This window comes from Ornithodoros turicata, chromosome 9, assembly GCF_037126465.1.
Source record: "Ornithodoros turicata isolate Travis chromosome 9, ASM3712646v1, whole genome shotgun sequence".
Taxonomy (NCBI): Eukaryota; Metazoa; Arthropoda; class Arachnida; order Ixodida; family Argasidae; genus Ornithodoros; species Ornithodoros turicata.
The window spans coordinates 39,315,989-39,339,778 of record NC_088209.1 but is presented as its reverse complement, the minus strand read 5'-3'; the positions used below and the strand labels follow the sequence as shown (position 1 = coordinate 39,339,778).

Genomic DNA, 23,790 nt, shown 5'->3' with positions numbered 1-23,790 from the left:
CTACAAACTGAGTAATACCGACTTGAAAAAGTCGGTGGAATGCTCAGCGCAGATGACGTCAGTCGTCGTGCGGTGGCAGCACACTCGACTCTAATGGCGGCCAATAATGGAGGAGTTGAGGAGCGTGAAGCTGAAACGGAGTGACTCGTTTGGATTTGGATTTTCTGTCTTCGGTGGTTCTGCACAAGGCCTTCCACCTGTGATATACGATGTTACGGATAATTCTCCGGCAGCTTTCAGTGGCCAGGTAAGGGACGCGCAGACAGTGTAGGACGGGCTCTGCTCTCCCGCGGTACCTCGGCTCGTCGGATGCTGAGCGGAGGATGTCGTCATTATTACCGTTTTTCGCATCTGTGCGAGCCCGGCAAAGGGGCGTGTTCGCTTTCACACAAACGTTTCAGCTGGAGGGCAGCGACAGGTACCTAGCGCGGCATAAAGCAGCTGTCCTGCCGCGGCGACAGCCGCCCGGCTATGACGTTTGGCAGTTACATCTCATGCGACTTTCGCTGTCATCGAGAGAGTCCCGCGAGGTTGAGATATATCGCTAAACGGCTGTAGCATGAAAGCCATATGGGTTACGCGGTGCAACAGAACACCTCGATCTCCATTGTCAATCTCTCGCACGATTTGTCCTCTACACCCACAGGCAAACAGACCTACTTGATCCCACCCTCTCGCCAGATGCTGGAAACGCATCTGGATTTGCGTTTTTGTTTCTTTCTGGTCTTATTTCTTACTTCGAGCCACCTTTATGCATGCAATCAGTGCACACGATTTGTCACCTGCGGTTTCGGGCCCAAGCGCCCGGTGACATCACTGGTGATTACTACGCACGTCGGTCTGGGTAGATTAGATATCGTGTCGACGTCGCGCTGATCAAGTAACAAGGAATCGGACGATCGCTGATTCGCCTTTATTGATCTTGTCTTGAGCTTCGTTGGGCCTGGGGTCGTGCCGGCTGGTTCCCTCGAACGGAATGAAAGCATATATTTCAGCGCGGATTTTGACGTTGTCACAAAATGCGACGTAGAAGTTCACGAAGCCCGCGAACAGTTACGAAAATTATCGAAAGAAGAATGTTGAAGAAAAAGCGGTTAATCGTAAGGTCTAGGTTGGATTCCCCCGTCTCCGAAGATGGGCATAAAAGCTTGTTTCTGCTTCCTTGAGTACGGCTTCTATTTCACTGTGTGAACTGTGCCTTGCCTAGATGCTTTATTTTCGTCGCCGTCTATTGTTCATTGTTAAAAAGAGTGGAAGAAAAGTGGCAACCCCCTCCGACAAAAGGTTGGGGTGCGTTATCTTGCTCTATCCTTATCAGGTGGCTATTTTACATCGCTCACCAAGCGATGACGGGTTGTTCGTTACACTCGATAAAAGCTGATATCAAACGCGCGATAAGCTCTCGCCTGCGTTTTTCGCCTGCGAGTCGGCGATTGCGGCGTGATTGCAAAATATCTAACATCAGTTCCGACAGGTCCTTTCGGAATATGCAAAGTATTTGGATGTACACGCTGGCAGTCGCTGATGCATTTTAGAGCATTTGGCGTGTGTTTCTACCGCGGCCGCAACCCCTCGCTCTTGGGGGTGTTGGATCTGCCAAGAATTAGTGGCATTTAGTATTTAGTCCCTCAACCGAGGTAGTTTGCCATCGCCCCTTCCTCGCGCAGAAAAACGTGTACCCAAGCAGCACAGTGTACTGAAAGTCGAGTGCAATAGGGGTGGACAGTATATGTCTTATCAATGTTCTGTAGCTCCACGACTCTGTTCAAGGCCTTCCACCTACCCGTCCACCCCTATTGCACTCGACTTTCAAGACAAAAAAAGTAGAGAACTCCGACTTAACATAACAAAATATCAATGTTTACTCAGACTGTTATTTTGTTATGTTAAGTCGGAGTTCTCTGCTTTTTTTGTCTAGTTATGTCGTCTCCCGGCTTTTGAAGTATTTTTGCATCTACTCGACTTTCAGTACATTGTGCTGCTAGGGTGGCGATCGTTATTAACACCGTCAATAATGAAACAACGTTTCCTTCGAAGAGAGTATAGCGATATCAGGAAAGCGAATTAACACAAACGCGTAGCTAGGTCTCGAAATCTACTTTCTTCGCCAGGTGCGATCGATAACGACATCGGTGATAAGGTTAAGATAACAATGAACAACACCCTTTGGGCGAATCAATCCCGTCGCAGGGGCCGTATAATGAATTCCCCGTTATTTGTTCGCCTAATTCACTTTCGCTCGACACACGCTCCCTGTTGGACGAAGTTCAGGGCGGATGATGGGTGCCAAACGAATTGCCGGCGTTCGACCCCGCGACCTTGGGTCCAATTATCGCTCACATATCGAGACCGGTAGTTAATTAACGTCCAGTGGTGAGAGCTCTTCGCCGAGCTTCTCCCGTGTTGTGCTGCCGGAGGGAAATGGGCGCTGTTGACATATTCTGATAGTTCTAGTTCTTTTTCCTTCTTCTTTTTTTTTTCTTCTGTTTTTTCTTTTTCCTGTGCGCAAGGGCCCGCAGGTGCATATATTGGTCAGGCATGCGTCCTTTGTGAAGTATGGTCGCCACGAGCACCGCATGTTGCAACGTCAAATGTGCTTCGAATATAGTTCACTGTTCATTGTATAGTTCACTGAAGCTAGGTAATATACGTCATGTGTGATTGGAACTCGGGGGAGAAGTCGGATTTAGCCCGTGAAAGTCAGACCTTTAATATAAACTGTGCTCCAAGTACTCCCCCCATTCAGAAAAATCCTGGATCCGCTCCTGGTTGCACCTTGGGTTGTATACGCACATGCACTATAATTGTATAGAAATCAGTGACTTATAAGATATCTCTAATATATCGCGATAATACCCGATCACTTTTTTCAACTGTGGACCTTGCGTGGCCCAGTGGTGAATGTGTCTGCTCACTGCTGTACGGCTTCGTAGCCGCTCGATGACGTCAGCAGTATGGCGGTACAGTACAAACAGTACCCCCTTTGGTCAACTATATGTACCAGCTAGCCTGCTCCCTTGCCCCTTTTTGTCGGTACAGTACAAGTTGCTCCAGTGCGTCGAAGCCCTCTGGTGGGCATAATTAGAGTGCGTTAATAGACCGCTGATAAAGAGTGGCTTCCCGAAGTACCGTATCTACCGCCCACAATCAACGAATAAGATTCTGAGTCACGGTGACACTGGTTCCGGTATAGGTCCGATAACTTCATGGTGACGTTACCAACAGTCTACGTTTTAGACCTCCTTCCCCCCCCCAATCCCCCACTCCTCCTTGCTGTCCTCTCTCCATCTGTCCACGTCTGTCTGTACGTCGCTCATAGCCACTGTTGCTTCGCGGCGCCAACACGGGATCGTAGGCTATCCTCTTTGCATACATGAGTGCTGGCGTATCCCTGTTAATACGCACGCTCGGTGTCTGAGTCGTCTCGCAGCGCAAAAGGCCTCAGTTGTCGTGGGGACTGATAAGGACAAGATAAGAAACGACAACATACTTGTTGTCGCATACAGAATCCTGTATACATCACGAAGCTTCATAGGTAGATTCCTGTACCTTTCTCAGTTCTTTCGGTGCTTCCTTTTTGTTTTGTTTTTTTATCTTTTTGTTGTCTTTTCGTTATCTTTTTTAAGTGTAGACCTCAGGAATATGTATGTATGCAGAAGCATATCCGTGTGAAAGTGACGACATATTCTTCGTCCCACAACCTTGACATCGTGCTACCGGCTTCATAGATCGGGACGCAGCCGCGGCGTCTCCAAAATTTATAGGTGCTGGGTCGGACTTCCTGCGGGAAGGCGCAAATGCGTCGTGTTTCTTTTCTAGAAAAGCCAGAAAAAAAAAAAAAAAGGAAAGACAGATTCTGCTGTTTAGCATTTCTAGTTTGAGGAGGAAAATCATCTTCGGTGTGACCGACTATAGAAAAGCACGCCGTGGCGTGCTTCAAATTCACCAAGCTTCAAATTCACGCAGACTTCAAATTCACCAAGCGGACTCCGCTTGGTGACTTTGAAGTCTGCGTGTTCGCACCCTGCCGGATATTTTTATTTTTTTAAAGAGAATTCTCAATTGGACAAAATCAATTCGTGACAGACGACTGTGGCCTCGCTCGTGATAGAAATATTTATTTACGTTAGGAACTCGAGAGTGCGTTATGGTGATCACATATATGTCTTGCGTCACAATGCCACGAGCTATATTCGCGTGTAGTTCAGGGATAAGTATGTGATGACGCCGTGCTCGGATGCGGGATACGCGGATGTCTCTCTGATGCGGCGACCATACCGTATCATAAAACAAAAGTGTCGATGCATAATGTAAAAAAAACCCGAGACTAGGGAACACGAAGGGACAGACACAAACACGAAGTCTCTTTTTCACGAAGGTTTTTTTTTTTTTTACATTATGCATCATCTTCACCAGCTCGCTTGCTTCCTAGCCATTTTTTTTCAAAAGTGTCGAGGCTAGGGATTTTTAATGTTTTGCGGGTAGAGTTTTATTTTTATTTATAAACATTTATGTGTCCGTGTCTAGTTGCAATGCGTGGCTCCTGTACAAAACGCGCGCGCCAGAGTTCTCTGGAGAATTGCCAAATGGATAATTGTGTTTGCTGCGATGCATATAGGTAAAGAACAAGGATGAAGCCCTAGCGACAGTGCACTGTGGGAGATTTACCGGTCTCCAGCGGTGGCCCATAGAATACACGCAAACTGTGTCCTTCGTAAAGTGTCGTGAAAACTTCAATCGTATTTGCGTGACAGACGGCATGACCCCCCCTACCCTTCCTGTGTTCTGTTGTGAGATAAGGTCACCGCTGGTAGCGTACCAGTAATACGAGTGTAAATACCATTTTACCTGTATTTGACCTTATTTTCCAGGATAGCTGTCATTTCCTTTGCGGCATGTTGCGTTCTTTGACGGCATAGTGACCTTGCGCGACTCTCTGGCTCCGGGCTTTTTCGGCACTTTTCGGGCTTTTTTTTGGCAGGTATTTTGGGGCATCTTGCGAAGTCTTTGCGGTTGTCGGAGGGGAAGCTGAGGAAAAATTCCTGCCTTGTAGAACTGAAAGTGAGAACTATATGCCACTTAATGGGGGAGGGGGGGGGGATAATTACTCACGGGATATTTGCTCACCGGTGAGTTGCTCACCAATGAAACGCTGAAGCCGTACAGTTGCTCACCTCATAATGAAGTACCATAGAGCCCACCCTGAGGGCTTTCATTCCTCGTGAGGGCTCCCTGGTTCTGCTCCTTTGGAACTTACACTGCCGTCGAATGCAGTCATCTTTAGCGACCATTTGACGTATTCATAACCGTCCAGCAGAAGCCTCGGTTTCCTCTCGTAGAGGTAACGCTTTCAGTAGAGGTAGTAGTAGAGGTTTCAGTTACTTTCGCCTTTTAAATGTACGATCACGGTTTTTTTTTTTTTTTCGTGATATTGAACCCAAAATTTTGGGATGCAATCAACGGGCAGTCCAGCATGATCTTTGATATCCTTGCGCCAGTAAAGTCAAATCAAATCAAATCAACGGGCAGTCACCTTTCTCAAGAAAAGGGGCAAGAACCGTCCACTGGTTCCTAGTTCGTAGAGAACTCCCCTCGCATGCACAAAACCAGGTGGTCTCCTGGAGACATAAAACTTCAAAATGGCTTTTCTCAGATCCAGTCACCCAGGGAATATCCAGTTCCCGCGTATATAAATAAGCTATGAAATCATCCCGTAAGGGTAGGCAGATAAGCTTCTCACCGTCCATCTGCAGCTGAAGTATACGTGATACGCATTGAAACAAACAATCTTCATACACGTATGTAAAAAAAAAAGAAAAAAGATAATCGTCGTTTGTACTGAGCGTGTAGAACTGTATTTGCATTTGTATACTAAGAGCTATACAGAAACGAATTGGAACGTGAACGAGCTTCAAGAAGTAACCTCCTCGTCAGATATGCGCTTAGATTTTGCGAGTTAGTCATTAATTCATTTCCAATAACGGTATGAAAATAATTGCCCCGCTATATATGCACCGAAATATGACTGAGCAAATGTCCGGTGAGCTATTGTCCGGGATCCCAACATGGAACTTAAAATCTGCAGACACGCAAATAAAAAAGGAAAAAGAAAAACACTAATCATCTTGCTCGACGTGATAGTAACTAACGGAACTTTTGACTTGAACTCTTTTTCTACCATTTCCTCTCTCTCGTCGGTCATATCCTTAACGTAACGCATTGTAACACGCGGGTTTATGGAAATTCATTAGTAACACTTTACAACGGTATATTTCGCATAGTATCGAGTCTATCGCTGTCCTCGTCGTCTCTGTATACACGTTTGAGTTCGCAATGACTATCACTGAGGATTGGCTGTTGACCTGTCTCTACTTTGGGAAAGTAACGAGTCACTTTTATGTTACTTCCTACCTAATAAATACTTTGTAGTTCTTGACCTCGCTATAATTAATTCCATACCAGTAATTGATGTGACGAAAGAAGTGCAGCATTTGACGGTTTTGATCTCGTAATAACGTTCTTCAACGGAGAACAAACGAGACATTGAAAGTTTAGGTTCCACGAGTTGTCTTCTACGCACATTTCGTAGAACCGTGCCAAGTTTTAATCTTAGTACACAGTATACCCTCTGTCATTATAAATACACGGCTCATCGCTATGATGAACATCATCTGAGTCTCGTAATGTACGGCAAAAACAGTATCTTATTTATTTATACATACCACATCCTTGTGAGGCAGGAGCAGGCTTGCATGGAATACAGAAAGTCATTCGTGGGAATTGAAGCACCAGGAATTGAATTCTATAAACATATTGTGCGTGAAAAACAAGACAAAAAAAACTGTATTTAAACACATCTATGCGCGGGCTGAAGGGACAATATTCGTAAAGTGCGCACTTCGCAGTGGAGAAGGTTCCACAAAATTAAAGTGTGTCGATGAATTGAAATTTATCTGTTTGTGGACAGTTAAACGAATGAATTAATTAAATGAATTAAAGAATTAAATGATGACGCGGGTTCGTACCACGGCATTGGCTATATATTGCATGAGGTTTTCCCTGTATTTTCCCTGCAGACTTCTCAGACGAATGTCGCCACAGTTCCCCCTGAAGTCGGCCCAAGACACACAGCAAGTTCACGCAGTGTTTCGGTCTTTGTTTCGATGTTACTGCGAACGCGTGGGCGTATATATAGAACCGGTCGGATTGAATTCCTACGTCGTTCTCCGTGAAGCGAAATCCGGTTGAAATGCACGGTGAAATATATATACTACCTGAGAAAACGCGCTGTGAACCGGCTTGGGAATCGGTTATCGCTCCACTTGTTTTCTTCGATGCTAATCATCCAATTGTAGTGAATGGAGGAGGACGCCGAGAAGAGACCGCTTTTGTGTCACCAAAGCAGCTTCGCCTACGTGCTGTCATAAAACGAAGACGTGCTGCTTTCGGGGAGTTCTTCCGGGGCTCTCACGATGCATATCTTCCGTGACTTCCTGGAAACCATGTCGCTTGGGAAGGTTTTTTCTGGTTAACTAATTGGCTACTCAGTAGGATTGAAGGCAAAAAAAAATAATAACGTGTCTTTGATAAACGCCTACGAGAACGAATGTAATCCACTTGAGAGAATTCGTGTGGTCTGGCTGTCGTTTTGTATTCCGCAAATAGGTGATCTTCGGGCTAAGTGCAAATTCTGCGTCTGCAGACTCGGCTGTTGCATTATGTATCATTCGGTGTGAAATGAACACTGCATCCGTGCATTACCGGGGATGAATTAGACTTCCCTTCAACTTCCCTCCGCTAAGTGGCACTCTGCCTTCGCTAAATGTGACATATTATTAATAGCATTATCTTTTTGTTCCACTTTGCAGCAGACTAGAGATACAACGAGGGGGAATGCGTTCGTAATTTTACGTACGTGTTTACATATTGAAAGTTGCATTGTACAGCGAAGGAAGGACTTAAAGTAGCACAGAAGTCATTTTTAACACCCAGTTTTCTTCCTATCAAACTGTTAAGTAGGCCAGTAAGATGCACCATGCGAAGTAATTTACACCACAGAGTCATAATTATCGCAGAAATTGAATTTAAAATACGCCGCAAAAAGCGACTGTGCGCAACGGCGGTGAAGAGCAGTACCAGCCTGTGATCTGCCTGGAACCTCGCGCTGACGCTATAAGGAGAACGCTCGCTGATTGGCCTAGAGAAATGTTGTCTGCTACTCCGCTGTCGTCTGCTACTCGGCTGTTCGGGCTTCTGATAAAGCCTTTCTCCTTGCTCGGTAATGCTTCGGCCGCTCCTTCTATCCCCAATTCAACTGTGCGGAAGGTTTATCGCATGTTGCTCGGGGCTAACATTTTCGTTTGTGTGTGTGTGTTTTTTTTTTCTCTCTCTCTCCTTTGGTCTTGATTGTAAAGGTTAAAAATTGATCGAATAAAGAATCGCCTTTAAACTGATTGAGACCAAAATAATTCGAGTATCGGTTGGAATCGGGCTTTTACCCGAAATAAAAACCGACACTGTCCACAAAGCGTAATTCCACAACTATCGTGTGAACACTCGTCTCGTATATTTTCTCGTCCGACTTGCTTTTCGCGGACGAGCATAGTAAGTATTAGTTAATAATACCGCATTTTAAGAACAACAACAACAACTTTATTCTAGTGATGAATACATTTTCCAAACAAAAAAAAATCGGCTTTTTTTTTTTTTAATACTAAGGAAAAAGCGAAATATGGCGGTGACGTGAAAGGACGCTGCTTCACGGCGAAAATATCTCGAGAAAGCAGTCATCTCCAGGAGGGTGTTTCCATTTGTGGCTTTGGGGGGCGCCTCGGGGTATCGTCTCGACAGGAGTTGTGTCAACCTCCGCCCCCTGTCTTTTTCTTCTTTTTTTCTTTTTTTTCTTTTTGACGTTGGTGGCCCTCAACCGATAGAGATTACTCCGATCGCAAGCCTGGAATTAGCCGCCGTTCGATATATCATCCACCCGAAAACGTGTACGACCCGTGCAGTTCAATTGTCGAGAGGCTTCGAATTACTCTCTGTGCAAATTACTACTACTTGGAAGCACCGCCAGAAGCGTGGCCGAGTAACCATAGCAACCGTTCCAGACAGATTCTCCTGAAGCCCTATACTACCCCACGGGAAGCACCTTATCGTCCCCACTCCTGTTTGTTCACCTCATTACGCCGTTTATAGCGGCAGTTGCTGCGCGGTGTTAACGTGGCATAAAAGAAACCCGCAAAGCCTATATGGGTGCCGGTTGAAGTGGGTGAACGAGGAATTACGAGGAACGAGGATTGCTCCAGATACTATGCACCGTTTCCTCTTATACCGCTCGTGTGACGTATGGTATTCGGTAAATTTGGCATTCGGTTCGGAATGTGTTCTGTGGATAGAGGGGCTGCGACTGTGCCGGCGATAATGTGTTTTGCGGGTGTCTCGCGTATACGGGAAAACCTGTAGTTTTTATTGATTTTATTTATTGTGCTCGAAAACCCGAGAAAAATCGATCGTGTATTACCCCTTTCGAAAGTCTAGTGGTAAAGAAACAGGGCCATTTTAGAGAGAGAGCGAAAGAGCCTGAACCGTACAACTTTCCTGTTTCCACGCATGCAAGCAGATCAACGGACACAGCGCTTGCGATATTATCCGATAAGCGCGTATTATACACGATATTATACGATAAGCGCGTATTATATACATGCTCGGACCTTGTCTGGCAGCTATAGACGACATCGTGAAACTCGAGTCGACTTCGAAGTAAACACACACATAGAAGGCGTCTTGTGGAGTGGAACGTCTGTTTCTATACACTGTATTGATCGCTTTTAACTTTACCCTAGCAGATCAATGCACTAAAAGGTGACTGCCTACCGGCGTCGCTGGGCAGAAGACCTCACGCTGACACGTTGGCCTGTTCGTCTGTACGGACTCCATCGTGCCCGTGCAAAATTAAAGACTATATACGGGGTGTTTGCTCTAACGTGTCCAGAAATTATATTTAAAGCGAGCGATAAAAGAAAAGCAAGTGGTACTTTTCTGCTACTTGAGTAAGAAACATAGGTACTGCTTCACTAGTATAGCACCTGTTTCTTAGTCAAGTAGCTGAAAAGTAGCGCTTGTTTCTATTTTATCGCTCGCTTTAAATAAAATGTCTGGACACGTTAGAGCAAACACCCTGTGTAGTGTACTTCACGCACCCCTACGTTCAGGATTGTTCTCAGGCTTTGTGGCCACGCAAAACTTGTTTTGCACAGTGTTTCTTTTTCTTCATCGTTACCCTGGATACAAGGAAGGGTATGGAATTATATATATCTCTATATTTATCATTTCTGAATGGGAGGTGAGGCAAAAAGTTCAGAGGACTCGTCAGAGGCCTCAATCGAAAAATAGGGGGAGAGGAAGCAGACACTAAATTCTAGCAAAGTGATTTATTTAACCAATCGTATTTGTAACGCCTTGGCAGCAGTAAGAAGTTTTACACTGTGGGGGCTTTTTTGTACGTCAATTGGTTGCAGTAATCTTAAGCCTGATATGTGTATTTTATATACATAGGCTGTGTCTTTAGGCCTAATAGACCATGCTTTCCAAGATTCGTAAGAATTTCTTCCGGATTATTAATAACTTATGGACAAAGAGCATTTCGAGGAAGGTGCCCCAGAACAGCAGACAATAATTAAGACGCGAACCAATGTGCGAGTAATATACTAATGGCCCAGACATTTGTTTGGAGCTTTCTCGTTTGTCCAGCGTGGCAAATATGCCGAATAATATAGGAGAGGTTGCAAGGCGTGTTTTCTGATCTAAAAGTGTGGCAGCGACTTTCTCAGGAGCGTGAATGCGCGCGTGAGCTGAAGATGAGGATGATGCTAATGATTCTGCCACTCAGTTTCTATGTATCGGCAGTAGCCATACGTTGACGTCGACGATGACATGGGCGAGTAATTTTCCAAGGTGGTCAGCTTTGATGTAGGCAGCAGTATATCACACGCGCGTCTTTTTTTATGCTGTGCCTATATGCATGCAAGATGCAAATACTCGGTCCTCTATCCCAATCGGATTTCATGGGAACGTATATGTGTTTCGTTAGCTTATACGTCGAGGTTCCATTTATACCGCTTTCATGAATAGCGACGCTGCGGAAATATTCCGTCGAAGCCTTTTTAACTTTTTTTGTTTTTTCTGCCTTTCTCTTATAGGACGCTGGATAAACCGCATCGGGACTGTTTCTAGAGAAGGCACGATTTCGATGTGGGAAAGTATATTACGGGGGTTCTTCTTTAGAGGCTTTGCGGTGCAACGGTATATACTGCATTCGACAACACAATGCGAATTCCCGAATCGACGACGTCGGCGGTGCCTGGGGAGAAAATGAAAGCGCCGTTCGTTTTTCTGTACTCGCAATTTTTCTCGCTCCTTTATTGCTGTTTGTATTCCACGCTACAGCGCCGCGTGGCAAATGTGTCCGTGAGCGATGTACGTATAGCGCGTGTGGGCGCATGTGGAGAGATGGAGAGAGGACACAGCGACTTCAGTTGCTGATAGAAATTGCTGCACATTTTAGCGTTCCTCATAGTGTATCTATATACAGTGAACCCTCGTTATTATGACCATGGTCGTTACCGAAAATTTTGGTCATAATGCGGAATTGTCATATTAACGGGGGGATTTGCAGAGGTTTCACTGCACTGTGCCCCAGGTGTATGGTCGTAAAGCGCGTATGTCAGATTATCGGGGGTCATATTAACGAGGGTTCACTGTACTGTCATGTACGACAGTGTTTCCGAAACTGTGGCTCGTGGCTGGTTCAGCTGGGGTCCTTAGACCATGCTCTGCCCACTACTGTGTGCGCACACACATACACACAAAAAAAGTGAAAGAAAGAAAAAAAAAACCCGAGTTCTAAAAAACAGGCTCACTTTTGTGACTAGGAACAGCCATCCCTGCTGCCATGCGTATTATTCTTTTCTTTCTTTTTTTTTTTTGTGCTAAGCTTTTTAGTTGATTCACTCTGACTATACTAACTGTCGCGTTAAATTTCAGCATCCCTTTTGTGCAGTACTGTTGATGCACTGAAATAAAAAAAAAAGCTTGCGACATCGCGAAAAGCGCGCGGGCATATCCGAAAAGCCCGCGACGCGATATCTTGACGCGATCTTCCATATTTTTTTTTTATGGCTCGCACGGTAGCAGGGTTTGAGAAGCACTGATGTAGGATATTAATAGGGTGTAGTAATAGATAGTCAAAGTGCGAGTGTGACTGGGAGACAGAATGAGTGGAACGCTAGTGCGTGCTCGGTTTATCGATGAGTGGTAGGTGGTTCCGTGCGTCGACTGTAACTAGACTATAAGGCTGGTTGCACGCGGTGTTGATATTCCCCGTCTTTTATTCCCGCTTTCAGCTAGAGGCCGGTGATGTTATCGTCGAAGTCAACGACACTAAAGTCGACAGCTTCACCACCAAAGAAGGTGAGGATATATATTTTAACCAACTGTGTCCTCGACTGTTCTGAGTTACTAGCTGTTGTCAGTGAGTCCGTCCTTTCAAACGAAAAGTGAAACACGCAGCTCTATAGGTTTAGCTTTCGTTATATATACAGGGAGGTTGTTCTTTTTTAAAAATATTTTACAATTTTTTTTTAAATTAAAAAGCTACGAGGGCAGCATAAATGTCGTTATTGCAGTTGAGTTATACGACACGAGGCAAACATCCTGTCGAAGAGGGTATGTAACTACAAGATGACTAATTAACAGTTTATTATTAATTTATTGAATATTTCCCCAAACTCTGGTATATATATCCATCTCCATTCTGTCTTTTTAAAATCTTGAACCTAGCCGTAAAATAATATCCATCGCCGAATTTCGCTACTCAAATGAGCCGAAACCAAAAGAGCGCTCAATCAATCAATCAATCAAAAGCTTTATTTCACTGAAATACAGTGTGGCACTTGGAGCAAAAAGGTGCATTATGCAGCTTGAAAGGGCTCCAAGGGTCGGGGGGAGCACTTTCTCTAATCATCTTCATCGCTCCAAATCACGTGGCCCCCTGACGTGGAATCCACGCTATGCTCTATGCGCTCCCAATCGGCGCGTTTTTGGTGTTGGATTCGGCTATGGATATTTCAACGCACGTGCGCTCGTCAGGATCATTTCAGTGGAATGGCTTTCAACGAGGATTGTCTCCCACACTAGGCCAATCGAGCTTCAGAACAGTATGGTTTTATCTTCAGATTGGAAGGAAAATTGATAAGCAAAAAGGGTGTGCGCCCCCCCCCCCCTTTCTTAGCTTATCGGAGATACAAGGGCCTTGTTTAGACACTTTTTTTTTCCGTCTCGGGAGCGTCCCATCCAAAAGCGGGACAAAACACCGTCCCCAAAATAAGGCTGATAAGGACGTCGGGACATCGTCCGCAAAAACGGGATTGTCCCGCTTAAATCGGCATGTCTGGTCGCATTGATTGATTGATTGATTTTATTTTTGCACACACATTGTGTACGCAGATACATTACGTATATCTCAACTGCAAAAATGCCATCTAAACTGCTCTCATACTTTTCAATGTAGATTTTTTCAATGTTTTCATATCTCCAGGATTAAAAAAAAACATATATCATTTATGGATGTACATCATTCGCATTCAAAATATCTGATTATGTTTAGTTTTGAGCCTTCGAAGTCACAGTTGGTGCGTTCACCCCATAGTGACAATTTTTCTTTTTTTCTTCGCATACGCGACTTAATAATCGACTCACTCCCCTTTTTTTATTACTATTACTGCAGTTCTAAAATGCCTGAGGTTGGCGAACGACGTTGTGACGCTCAAGGTGAAAAAAGGTGAATCCATATTTCGCGCTCTTTTCTGCCTCTCGCAACTCTGACGCCCTCCCCTCCCTCTTTTATTTTGCGTGGAAATCAGTGTAAATTGTTTTGGGGGGTGGTCCTTTTGTTACCGTTGGCGCAGACCCCGCGATCCAGGAACGCGTCAAGCGCCAGATCCAAGCGGCGTCGGGCCCCTCCTCCAGAGAATCGCTGCGGCAGAAATCCGACTCCCCGCCCAGCAGTCCACCGGGCACGACGCAGAACGGTGACAGCAACGGCAGCTCTAAGCCGGACAGTCCGGTCAGCCTCGGTCCCGCTTCCTGCGCGGCACGAAAATGCGAGAAGTTCATAATGACCGGCGACGTCATCATCACGACCGCCAGGAGTACTGTCGTGCCCCGAGTCCAGTCGACCCCGGCCAGTCCCGACCAGGCGGTCGACCCGCAAAGAGGAACGAAGCGCGAGGCGTCCTCGCTTCAAAGTCCTGTCGCTGAGAAGAAAGGAAGCTTCAGCTGTCATGTGAGGACCTCCCGGAGCGACGACCACTTGGGCAAGGCGCGAGGCGTCGCAGCCGTCAGCATCGACATTGATGTTGACGACGACATGGCGTCGTCTCTGAATACCTTACTCGACACGAAGCAGGACGACAGGAAGAACCTCTGGAACGACAGCGACGAGACGACAACGTCCAGTTCGGGAAAGCGGCACGCCGAAGACACCGTCAGTGAACTGGACTGCTGCACGTCCGAGATGGCTTCTGCGTTTGGTTCCGAGGAAGCGGACCGAGTGCACGCCAGTGAGCTGGACCTCAGTTCGCCAAACTTGGGCGACGATGATGACAACGGTTTTTCGAAAGAAGAAGAAGACTGGCTGGCGGAGCCCGATCTGAGCGAGTCCCACTTGAGGCATCCGATCCTGGACGGGCATAGGACGCGTCGCATGCAACATTCGCGGTCCAACGGCTCGTCACGGACGGATGCCTCGGAGACGTTGGATTCCCCGCCTTCTGGTGGCACGCTCGAAGAAGAAGAAGAGGAGGAGGAGGAAGAACAGCAGCAGCTCGACGAAATTCAACGGCCGAACGGCGGCGTACCTCCGGCAGAGGAGGAATCTTGTCAGCACCAGCAGAACGATGAAGAATCGGATGATGCAGAATCTCTTCACAGCTTTCATTACAGTCCCAAAGCGGTTGATATGCCGTCTGCGTCTAGGCTGGCTAAGAGGCTCTACAACTTGGAGGGATTCAAGAAGTCCGACGTATCTCGGCACCTGAGCAAAAAGTAAGTTGAAACTCTGTGTACTCAAGTTCAGGGATGTGGCGAAATTCCCGCCTAATCGGCTATGGTCAAAACTGTTGCAATATCATGAATACTGCGTCAAGGCTTACGCAGCGAGGACAAGCGTTCGTAATGGGACATCCCGAGTTACCGCCCGCAACCAGCATAGTCGGACGACGCGCGTGCCTGCGTCAGTTTACCTAGCGTATAGGTTTCTTGACGAGAGGGATGGATGTGTACTCACTGCTTGTGATAGTCGGTCGATCCTTGAAATTCCTTCTTCGTTGCAGCAACGACTTCGCCCGTGTGGTTGCGGAGGAATACCTGCATTTCTTCAATTTTTCGGGCCAGCCGCTGGATGTCGCCCTGCGCATGTTCCTGCAGAGATTCTGCCTCATTGGAGAGACGCAAGAACGCGAGAGGGTACTTGTCCATTTCTCCAAGAGGTACCTAGACAGCAATCCTGGGTCCTTCAGGTCGCAAGGTAGGCTGCGTTTCGGTTTCCTGTTGTATACTGCGCTGTCTTGGCAGCGGACATTCAGCCGCAGGCGTGGTGGACCGGGGTACCTTATTTGGACGCCAAATAAGGTACCAGGGCCCATCAGCGATGTAGCGCGTTCCTGGCGTCATTTGCACATCAGCATCCACGTGTTCTACTGACGAAGCATAATCAGCGGAGTTCCTCCACGATAAACTTTTTGCCATGTATTCTTAGTGTCCGTAGCAGCGGTATGTCTCGCCACCGAATCCACTCTGTAACTGCACACTGAACGCCGCTGATGAGGTCCCCATAGTTGCTGATGAGGTCCCCATAGTTGCTGATGAGGTCCCCATAGTTGCTGATGAGGTCCCCATAGTTGCTGATGAGGTCCCCATAGTTGCTGATGAGGTCCCCATAGTTGCTGATGAGGTCCCCATACTTGCTGATGAGGTCCCCATACTTGCTGATGAGGTCCCCATACTTGCTGATGAGGTCCCCATACTTGCTGATGAGGCTGAATCAGATCGAAGTCCCGTATCAACTTTTTCAGACGCTGTCCATACGTTAACCTGCGCGCTGATGCTCCTCAACACCGACCTCCACGGAGAAGTGAGTTCCTTTGAGTTCATTGCCAGCTCAGCTAACGTGCTGTGCGAAGACTTTCTTGCAACATCGCTTAAGATACCTGAACGTAGTCTAATGTCCATGGTGCGCAACTCGTACACTGACCATAACGACTGGTGCAGAACGTGAGCAGAAAAATGACGTGTCAGGAGTTCATCGACAACCTGGTGGGCCTCAACGAGGGCGAGAACTTCCACAAGGACGTCCTGAAAGCCCTCTACACCTCCATAAAGACTACTCCTTTGGAATGGCCAGCGTACGTTACCTCTGCACCCTTTTTAGACGATTATGGTTCTAGGGAGGGGGACGGTTTTCCTACACAGGGACGACTCGGAGCCAGAGGGCGGTGCGTCGCAGCAGGAGCCTGCACCCCCGGAAGGGGGAGCCATAGGTCACAATCCCTTCTTGGAGGTATTACACGTCGGTTGATCGCCTTCGCACGTGGTGCTGACTTATCCCACTTTTCAGGTTCCTAACCCGAATTGCGCTACTGAATACAAGAAGGGTTACGTAATGCGTAAATGCTGCATCGACCCCGGAGGCAAACGGAGTAAGTTCTGTGTGCTTCATGCCAGAGACCATATGTAGTCGCTGTCGTACTATAGCCCGTAGTCTTGTTATAAGCAACCGCCGACAATGCCGCTCGGGGTAGCAACTCACGTACATCGACCTTTGCATCGCCGTACGGTGCGCTGGCCGTTACAAAGCCGTATACTTCTATCATTTAATTTGGCTTTTGCGTGTCATTAGAATGTACGGTTATGACAGTTTGATTGATTCCCGGTTGAGTTGACTCTCCAATAATTCAATGATCGAACGAGATTGCCTCCGCCAGAGAGGCGTAATTAAATGTGGGTAATGACCGATGTCTTCGATTTTTTTTTAATTTCTTTTTTTTTTATATTTATTTTGACAAACGTCATGGCTTTTTGATTGCAGCTCCCCTGGGTAAGCGAAGCTGGAAAATGTTTTGTGCCACGCTTCGGGACCTGGTGCTATATCTTCACAAAGTGAGTCCGGCCTCTCATTTTTCTTCTCAATCTCTTCACTTTTTTAAACTCACGCCTTTTTTTTCTTTTTGTTCCAGCCGATGAAGGCTGTTCAGCTTCAATTCTTATCTGAAGTAATCTCCGACACGCACTAAGTAGAAATTGATAGTGTAGCCATCTCTAGACTTTAGTCCTAGGGTTTGGCTTTTGTCTTTGTGTTGTCCGTGTCTCAACGATCACTTGGGGTTCTGTTTTGTGTCGCTTTGTTTTTATTCGTTGTTAGCGAGAGCCTTGAGCATTTTTTGTACATGTGCAAGAAATTTAAAGAAAGAAAGTGTGCCTTTTGTCGGATTAGGACTATAGCACCACACCAGACTAAACATCTCCGTTTGCACAAGATGTATCACTCCATGTGGTGGTAGTATGCGGATCATTTGGGTCATAACCCTATACGTAACGCAGAGGTCGCGAAAAGTACACCAGGAATTACTAGGAAGCCGCTGGAACTAGACCATCTGTCCTAGACATGTCCTGGAACTAGACCATCTGTCCTAGACCTGTCCTGGAACTAGACCATCTGTTTATTCTGTCGGTGGCGTCACCTAACGTGACACTTTCGCCGTGTCTTGTTTTGTCGCACGGCTTGAGTGTCCTTGATGTCCTCTGTGAAGACATGAATGCGTTGTCTTAGGACGAGCAAGGTTTTCGCAAGAACCAACTCTATGAGAGCCTGCACAACTCCATCCGGATCCACCATTCGCTGGCGGTACGCGCTGCAGACTACACCAAGAAACAGCACGTTTTCCGCCTGCAGACGGCAGACCAGGCGGAGTACCTCTTCCAGACGGGGTACGTCCTGGACACAGTCCCCTTGGAAGGTCTTTGTATTAAACGGACCCCTGCTTTATTAGGGACGCGAAAGAACTTCAGAGTTGGATCGACACGCTAAATTTTGTGACTGCCAGTCTGTCGGCGCCTCCTTTGGCCTGTGCAGTGGGAAGCCAGAGGAGGTTCCAGAGACCACTGTTGCCAGTGAGCCAAACGAAGCTGAATCTTGTAAGTGCCTCTGCGCTACTGGTGGTGTATTGCTCTCTGTTACGGAGTTGTCTCTCACCAGAGGGAACAACTACAAGACCACGAGAATAGGATCGTGCAATTGGAGAAGGATCTGGAAGAGCATGTGGCCCACGCTCCAGAGAAAGGATCCAAATCACGACTCGTCGGGGATTTCATCGACAAGGAAACCTTCCTCCAATACGAGGTAATTTCAACGTCTTGACGTGATACTAAATGCAGTGCAGTATCGCCTGGGGTTGCCCTGAAGTCCTGCCACTGTTTTACTTGTTGTGTCAAGAGAAAAGAGAAACGCATACTTTGCAGTGGACTGCTTAAGCTCAAATGTTGATCTTTCTCTTGCGCGTACATTTCGAGCTCTGAATTCACGTTGCAAAAAAGAAGCAAGAAAAATCATCTTATGTTATCATTGTCTTGGCGCGGTATGACCTTCATTGTTGTTGCGCCATTAAACATCGAATCGAATCAAATCAAATTAAAACAAATCGTGGGATAAGAAAAGCCTATACGCTTGCCACAGAGCAAAGACTGGAGGTTCTGTTTGGAACTCCCGTCCGCTTCTTGGGAGCAACTGGCTCTTGCGATCTTGACTCGATCGTTCTATTCGAAATCGGTTCATGAAGGAGAGCTGGATGTCAGTTCTCTCGTTCAACGTTCAGCAAATCGACGCCAATAAGCGCTACGGGATCACCGTGAACCGAAAGTGTGCAGCTGGGGCGGGTTCCCAAGCACGCGACGTGCCACAGCGAATCGTACGTTTTGATCGCGAACGAAGGCTGCTCACGTACTACCAGGCGCTCACGGAGATAGTGAACAATGTTAAAAATTGGGCTGTTTGGATCTGCACTAGAATGCCTAAAAGCTCCAGTGCAGGGCAACACTTTAGTTTCAGTTTAGTTTTAGTGTATCGTACGCTGTCCCCTTTGCGTACGTAAGGGATAGCGTTGGTGGTTCTGCGCTCGCGCAAAACAGAGCCTCGCGCTGTGCGCAGAACCACCACGCTATCCCTTACGTACGCAAGGGCGAGAGCGTACAATACACTAAAACTCACTGTCTCCCTGTATTCCGCTGTGCAAATGACTGTCTGGAAATCTTATCGCTGTGTCCGTATCTCCGGACTCTGCTTATCGCTGTATCCGAATCGCTGGTCTCCGCTTATCGTTGTAACCGTATCTCTCGACTCCGCTTATCGTTGTAACCGTATCTCTCGACTCCGCTTAAGTTGTAACCGTATCTCTCGGACTCCGCTTATCGTTGTAACCGTATCTCTCGACTCCGCTCATCGTTGTAACCGTATCTCTCGCACTCCGCTCATCGTTGTAACCGTATCTCTCGCACTCCGCTCATCGTTGTAACCGTATCTCTCGCACTCCGCTTATCGTTGTAACCGTATCTCTCGCACTCCGCTTATCGTTGTAACCGTATCTCTCGGACTCCGCTTATCGTTGTAACCGTATCTCTCGGACTCCGCTTATCGCTGTATCCGTATCTCTCGGACTCCGCTTATCGCTGTATCCGTATCTCTCGGACTCCGCTTATCGCTGTATTCGTTTCTCTCGACTCCGCTTATCGCTGTATCCGTATCTCTCGGACTCCGCTTATCGCTGTATCCGTATCTCTCGACTCCGCTTATCGCTGTATCCGTATCTCCGCACTCTGCTTATCGCGTGTTAGCCCCGCGAAGCAGCTGTGGCTATGTGCAGCGCACAGACGTGGACAGATGGAGAGAAGACAGTAGGAAGGAATTCAAACAACATGGGGAAAGGAGGTGCTGACGCCAGGAATGGAACTTGGGTCTTCTGATCTCCGGTCAGATCAGAAGTCCCAGATTCGATTCCTGGCATCAGGCGTTTGTTGTTTGAATTCGTTAATTAAATTCGAATTTAATTCGTTAAGTTTGAGGCTTACGTGTTTGTGTCGTTCCAATTGTGTTCTGCCTCGGCCAGTTCTGGTTTACACAGTAGGAAGCAGTGGGTGACGGGGAGGGGGGGGGGGAACAAATTGGGGAGTGATCGAGCTGAGTAGTGTATCGAAAATCGCAAATACGAGGGAGCTGTAAAAGAGTTGAGCACCGCCATTATTAGCTACCTTGGAACAGCTTTATCATTGCCAACATATGTCTAAAGTTGAAATTACGAAGGCAAGACAGTATGGGGTGCATTTTGGGGGTGGGGGTGGAGTGTCTGGATAAACCACTGATTGCACTATCGGGTAAATCACGATAGCAGAGTTTGTAACCGGTTTCACCCTGTTATTTGCAACAGTTAAAACGGTACCGCACCTACGCCTACCTCCTACGCTCCAAGATGGCGCAATACCCGGAACTGGTGCCGCCCCTGGTGGAGACGAGCATTGGGGAAGTGGAGGAGCCGACCGACAGTGGTGCCGCCCCGCCGTGTGGTTCCCCACGGACTACTAAGCCCTGCCGAAGCCCCCAAGGCGGGGGCTCGCCGGCCAGGAGCAAACGCAACCCCGTGGAGCGCTTCAGCTACAAGGCAGCGGTATTCAACAAGGACACAGACTGTGGATAGGATACATGTGTTACGAATGCAGCATGTTGTGGGGCCAAAGCTACGTTGAATCGACACTGGTGATGAATTCCGTTCTCGAGTAGTCAGCCGGACGGTGTCGCCCGTCGCAAGAAAAAAAAAATTGCACCGAAATCGTGTGTGTTTTCCACAGATGTGCTGCACACTAATATCCACGTGTCTAAATTGCGCAACGACTCGGTAGCGACTGGGTTCGCAACTGGTGAGAGAGGCACGCGTGGCTCGGAAGGGCAGGTTTCTTGTCGCTTGCTCCCGATAACACGATTTTTTTAAAACGTAGTTTTAGTTCATTAAATTTTATAGTAACTTTTTTTTGTGCTGGCATTATGATTTTGTAATGCTCTAAGTGTTTACGGAGGCTTTTAAGTGTATATATGATATTTTGTACAAAAAAAAACGACTTAGGTGTTCCAAGGACCAAATCTAGCCAAAAAACGGTTTCTGTTTTAAGGTGGTGTTTAACCAGTATCTCGGAATATCGTGGTGAATGATATACGATAACAATTAAGTTGCGAGGCTCGTGTAAGAGAGAGAGAGAAATATTTTCCGCGTACTACTTACCTTCCCTTATCTGTTTATGCTTTACTCAATGGCCAAAGACCCGCAATTATTTCCTGCACCTTGGAGGTTTCTGAATGAGTGCCACGACCTGTGGACAGCTATCGAAGATCTCGAGCAGTGTTGATTTAGCGTGCAAGGTGAACTGCAATCCTCACATGGCATTTTACGGAAGTATACGGCCAAAAAAAAAATACTTGTGATTGAGGTGGAATAGTTTTACCTTGCATTAGCAGTAGAGCAATAGTTTGTCAATGGAAGTGATGTTTTGATTGACAGTATTCTTTTCACAGCATTTGTGTAAGTTTCAGAGAACTGTTTCTGAGGCTGTAGCAGTGCAAGTATTGATGGACCAACGTTTGCAATTTCATTTTTCCTTAAAGAAGAAAAGAAAAACGTTCTCCGATACAGCGTGTTTTGTTAGTTTGTGTCCTCAGTTCGTGTGCGTCCTGAGGGGATCTTTCATCGCAAAGTCTGTAGAACTTCAGCGTGGCTTGGCTTGGCTTGGCTTGGGCACGTTTTCAGTTGGAAAAGCCTGAACCGAAGGAAAAGGTGAAAGAAAGCGAACGGGACACCATTTCGCGCGATGGAAGCAAACCTAAGGTGTTTTCTCTACCGCGGGTTGTAGAGGGTGGTTATACTTGGGGAGCGATCGCTATATCCGAGACATCGTCATAACAGGGATCGTTTAACCGATTTCAGTTGGACAGTCCACGGACTTTCGCGGAAAGATCCCCTTCGAAGGATTTTGGTGAAGAACACTTTTGGTGCTATGTTTGTTTCTTGTGTATCGCGAGATTAATTTATTTCCTTTGTGCAAGTTGGAAGGTCATCACATATCCTCCCCGGTAGGGTAGACATATCTTGTGATGATGGCAACGAAAGTACTTTGTATCGCTCACTGGGAATTCACTCGAGAAGATATTTATCACTACATGGCAATCATGTTTCCAATACCCTGAGTAGACGTCTGTGCCAATAATACCACGTTTCGTGATGCCAAACTGCTTTTCATCACCATTTCTTCGGTAGAATGACACAGTGCAATATTTGTGGATCATCGAACGAGGGACTGCGGCCAAATGATTGATCGAGGCCAAAATATTCTACCTGGGTGGCATACCAACTCTCCTGTCCCTGCACGCTTTCTGCGGTGCACCTTATTGTTTGACGTTGCCCAGCGGCTATCCCTGACGCCCTGCTGAACAGCGGGGTCAGTTTAATGGGGAGTGCGCGACTGCGAGACTCGCTGCTGTCTTGAAATCAGCAAAGTAGCACAATGTAGGGTTTTGCGCACGCATTGTGTTACGCCGAGGGTGTCGTCTGCTTTCATGGTGTCGTCTGCTATCATGATGTCGTCTGCTGGCGGAAATCCTCGTCACCTCTCTCTCGTGGTCACCGTGCTCCTGGTACCTTCTGCATTCGGATAAAGTATTTTCTTCTTTTACGAGCGCTAAAGAGTTATCGAAAAAGTTCCTCCCCATTTCCTTTTCCTTTTCATTTTTTTTTGTCAGCTGAAAAAAAAAAGGCATGGGCGACGAAATAAAATTTAAAAAAGCGAGAGTTCGTTGGCCGTTGGCGCATCATTCAGCTTTTCGCGGCATGGAGCAAAACTTACGTGTGGGCACCGGAGAGCTGTTATAGCACCTTCAAATAATAGTTGTGGTCACAGCTGGATCATCTGTTGTTGAAGAGAGTTCTTTCCACTGAAGGAATATCATCTACGATATCTTGGTAAAAAAAAAAAAAAGTCTAGTGTTGGATACAGCTCGATGTGTGTTAACTTTCAAGTTAGTCCCCTTTTGAGGATGCAAACGCGCTTCTATCAATTCTAGTGTGTGCCTTAGAACGAAGCTTTTTCTGTTTGCTGCTGCAGAAGATGCACTCGTGCACCGGTTACAAAAAAAAATAGAGGCACACATTGAGAAAGGTGTACGCATCTGATGTCGGAAAATAAAGAGTTGCGTATAATACTCCTGTGTCGGAGAGAGAGTTGTCTTTACTGTCTTGGTGACCTGGAATGTCGTTCTTCGATGCCTTGTCCCGCGAGCGTTGTAACGTGCTGATCATTGCAGGCGCGAAGGTATGCTGGTGAGGAATACCGCCTGTCACTGGACACAGACAAGCCCCTGGATAGAGCCCATCATGGACAAAGCCTGTGTTCGTGTGTCTGCACGCGTTACCCAGACACAGGGGTTGTTCATAATGGAATTCTTCCTGCAGCTGTCCTGCGCTTATGCCATATGTCACGTCGAGACTGGGAGGTACCCGGGTTCGAATCCCGGTGCCGGCTGTGCTGTTTGGGGTTTTCTCTGGGTTTTCTTCAGACACTTTCGGACATATGTCGGCACAGTTCCCTTAGAAGTCGGCCCAGGACGCACATTCCCCCAGGGCGTCAGTGGTGACGTTGCCC

General features: G+C 46.9%; 1 protein-coding gene across 2 annotated transcripts; it reads left to right on the top strand.

Annotated features, from left to right (window-relative positions):
- Positions 1-78: 78 nt before the first annotated feature.
- Positions 79-23,350, top strand: LOC135368886 (PH and SEC7 domain-containing protein-like). 2 transcript variants are annotated; one of them, XM_064602431.1, is made up of 15 exons: positions 79-247; positions 12,405-12,471; positions 13,787-13,840; positions 13,968-15,105; positions 15,393-15,586; positions 16,134-16,192; positions 16,330-16,463; positions 16,531-16,618; positions 16,676-16,757; positions 17,147-17,217; positions 17,295-17,330; positions 17,888-18,045; positions 18,108-18,252; positions 18,314-18,457; positions 20,535-23,350. In XM_064602431.1, exons 1-15 carry the CDS (start codon positions 107-109, stop codon positions 20,799-20,801), a joined length of 2,778 nt encoding a protein of 925 aa, XP_064458501.1. In that variant the 5' UTR covers positions 79-106; the 3' UTR covers positions 20,802-23,350. The 2 variants fall into 2 exon arrangements, with proteins under 2 accessions (XP_064458501.1, XP_064458502.1); XM_064602432.1 differs by lacking the exon at positions 17,295-17,330.
- Positions 23,351-23,790: the final 440 nt, after the last annotated feature.

Coding starts and splice junctions, on each gene's coding strand:
- LOC135368886 (XM_064602431.1), top strand. CDS start 107: ATGGAGGAGTTGAGGAGCGTGAAGCTGAAACGGAGTGACTCGTTTGGA. Junction 16,758..17,146: donor CGACCCCGGAGGCAAACGGA/GTAAGTTCTGTG, acceptor TTTTGATTGCAG/CTCCCCTGGGTAAGCGAAGC. Junction 18,253..18,313: donor GCCAAACGAAGCTGAATCTT/GTAAGTGCCTCT, acceptor GTCTCTCACCAG/AGGGAACAACTACAAGACCA.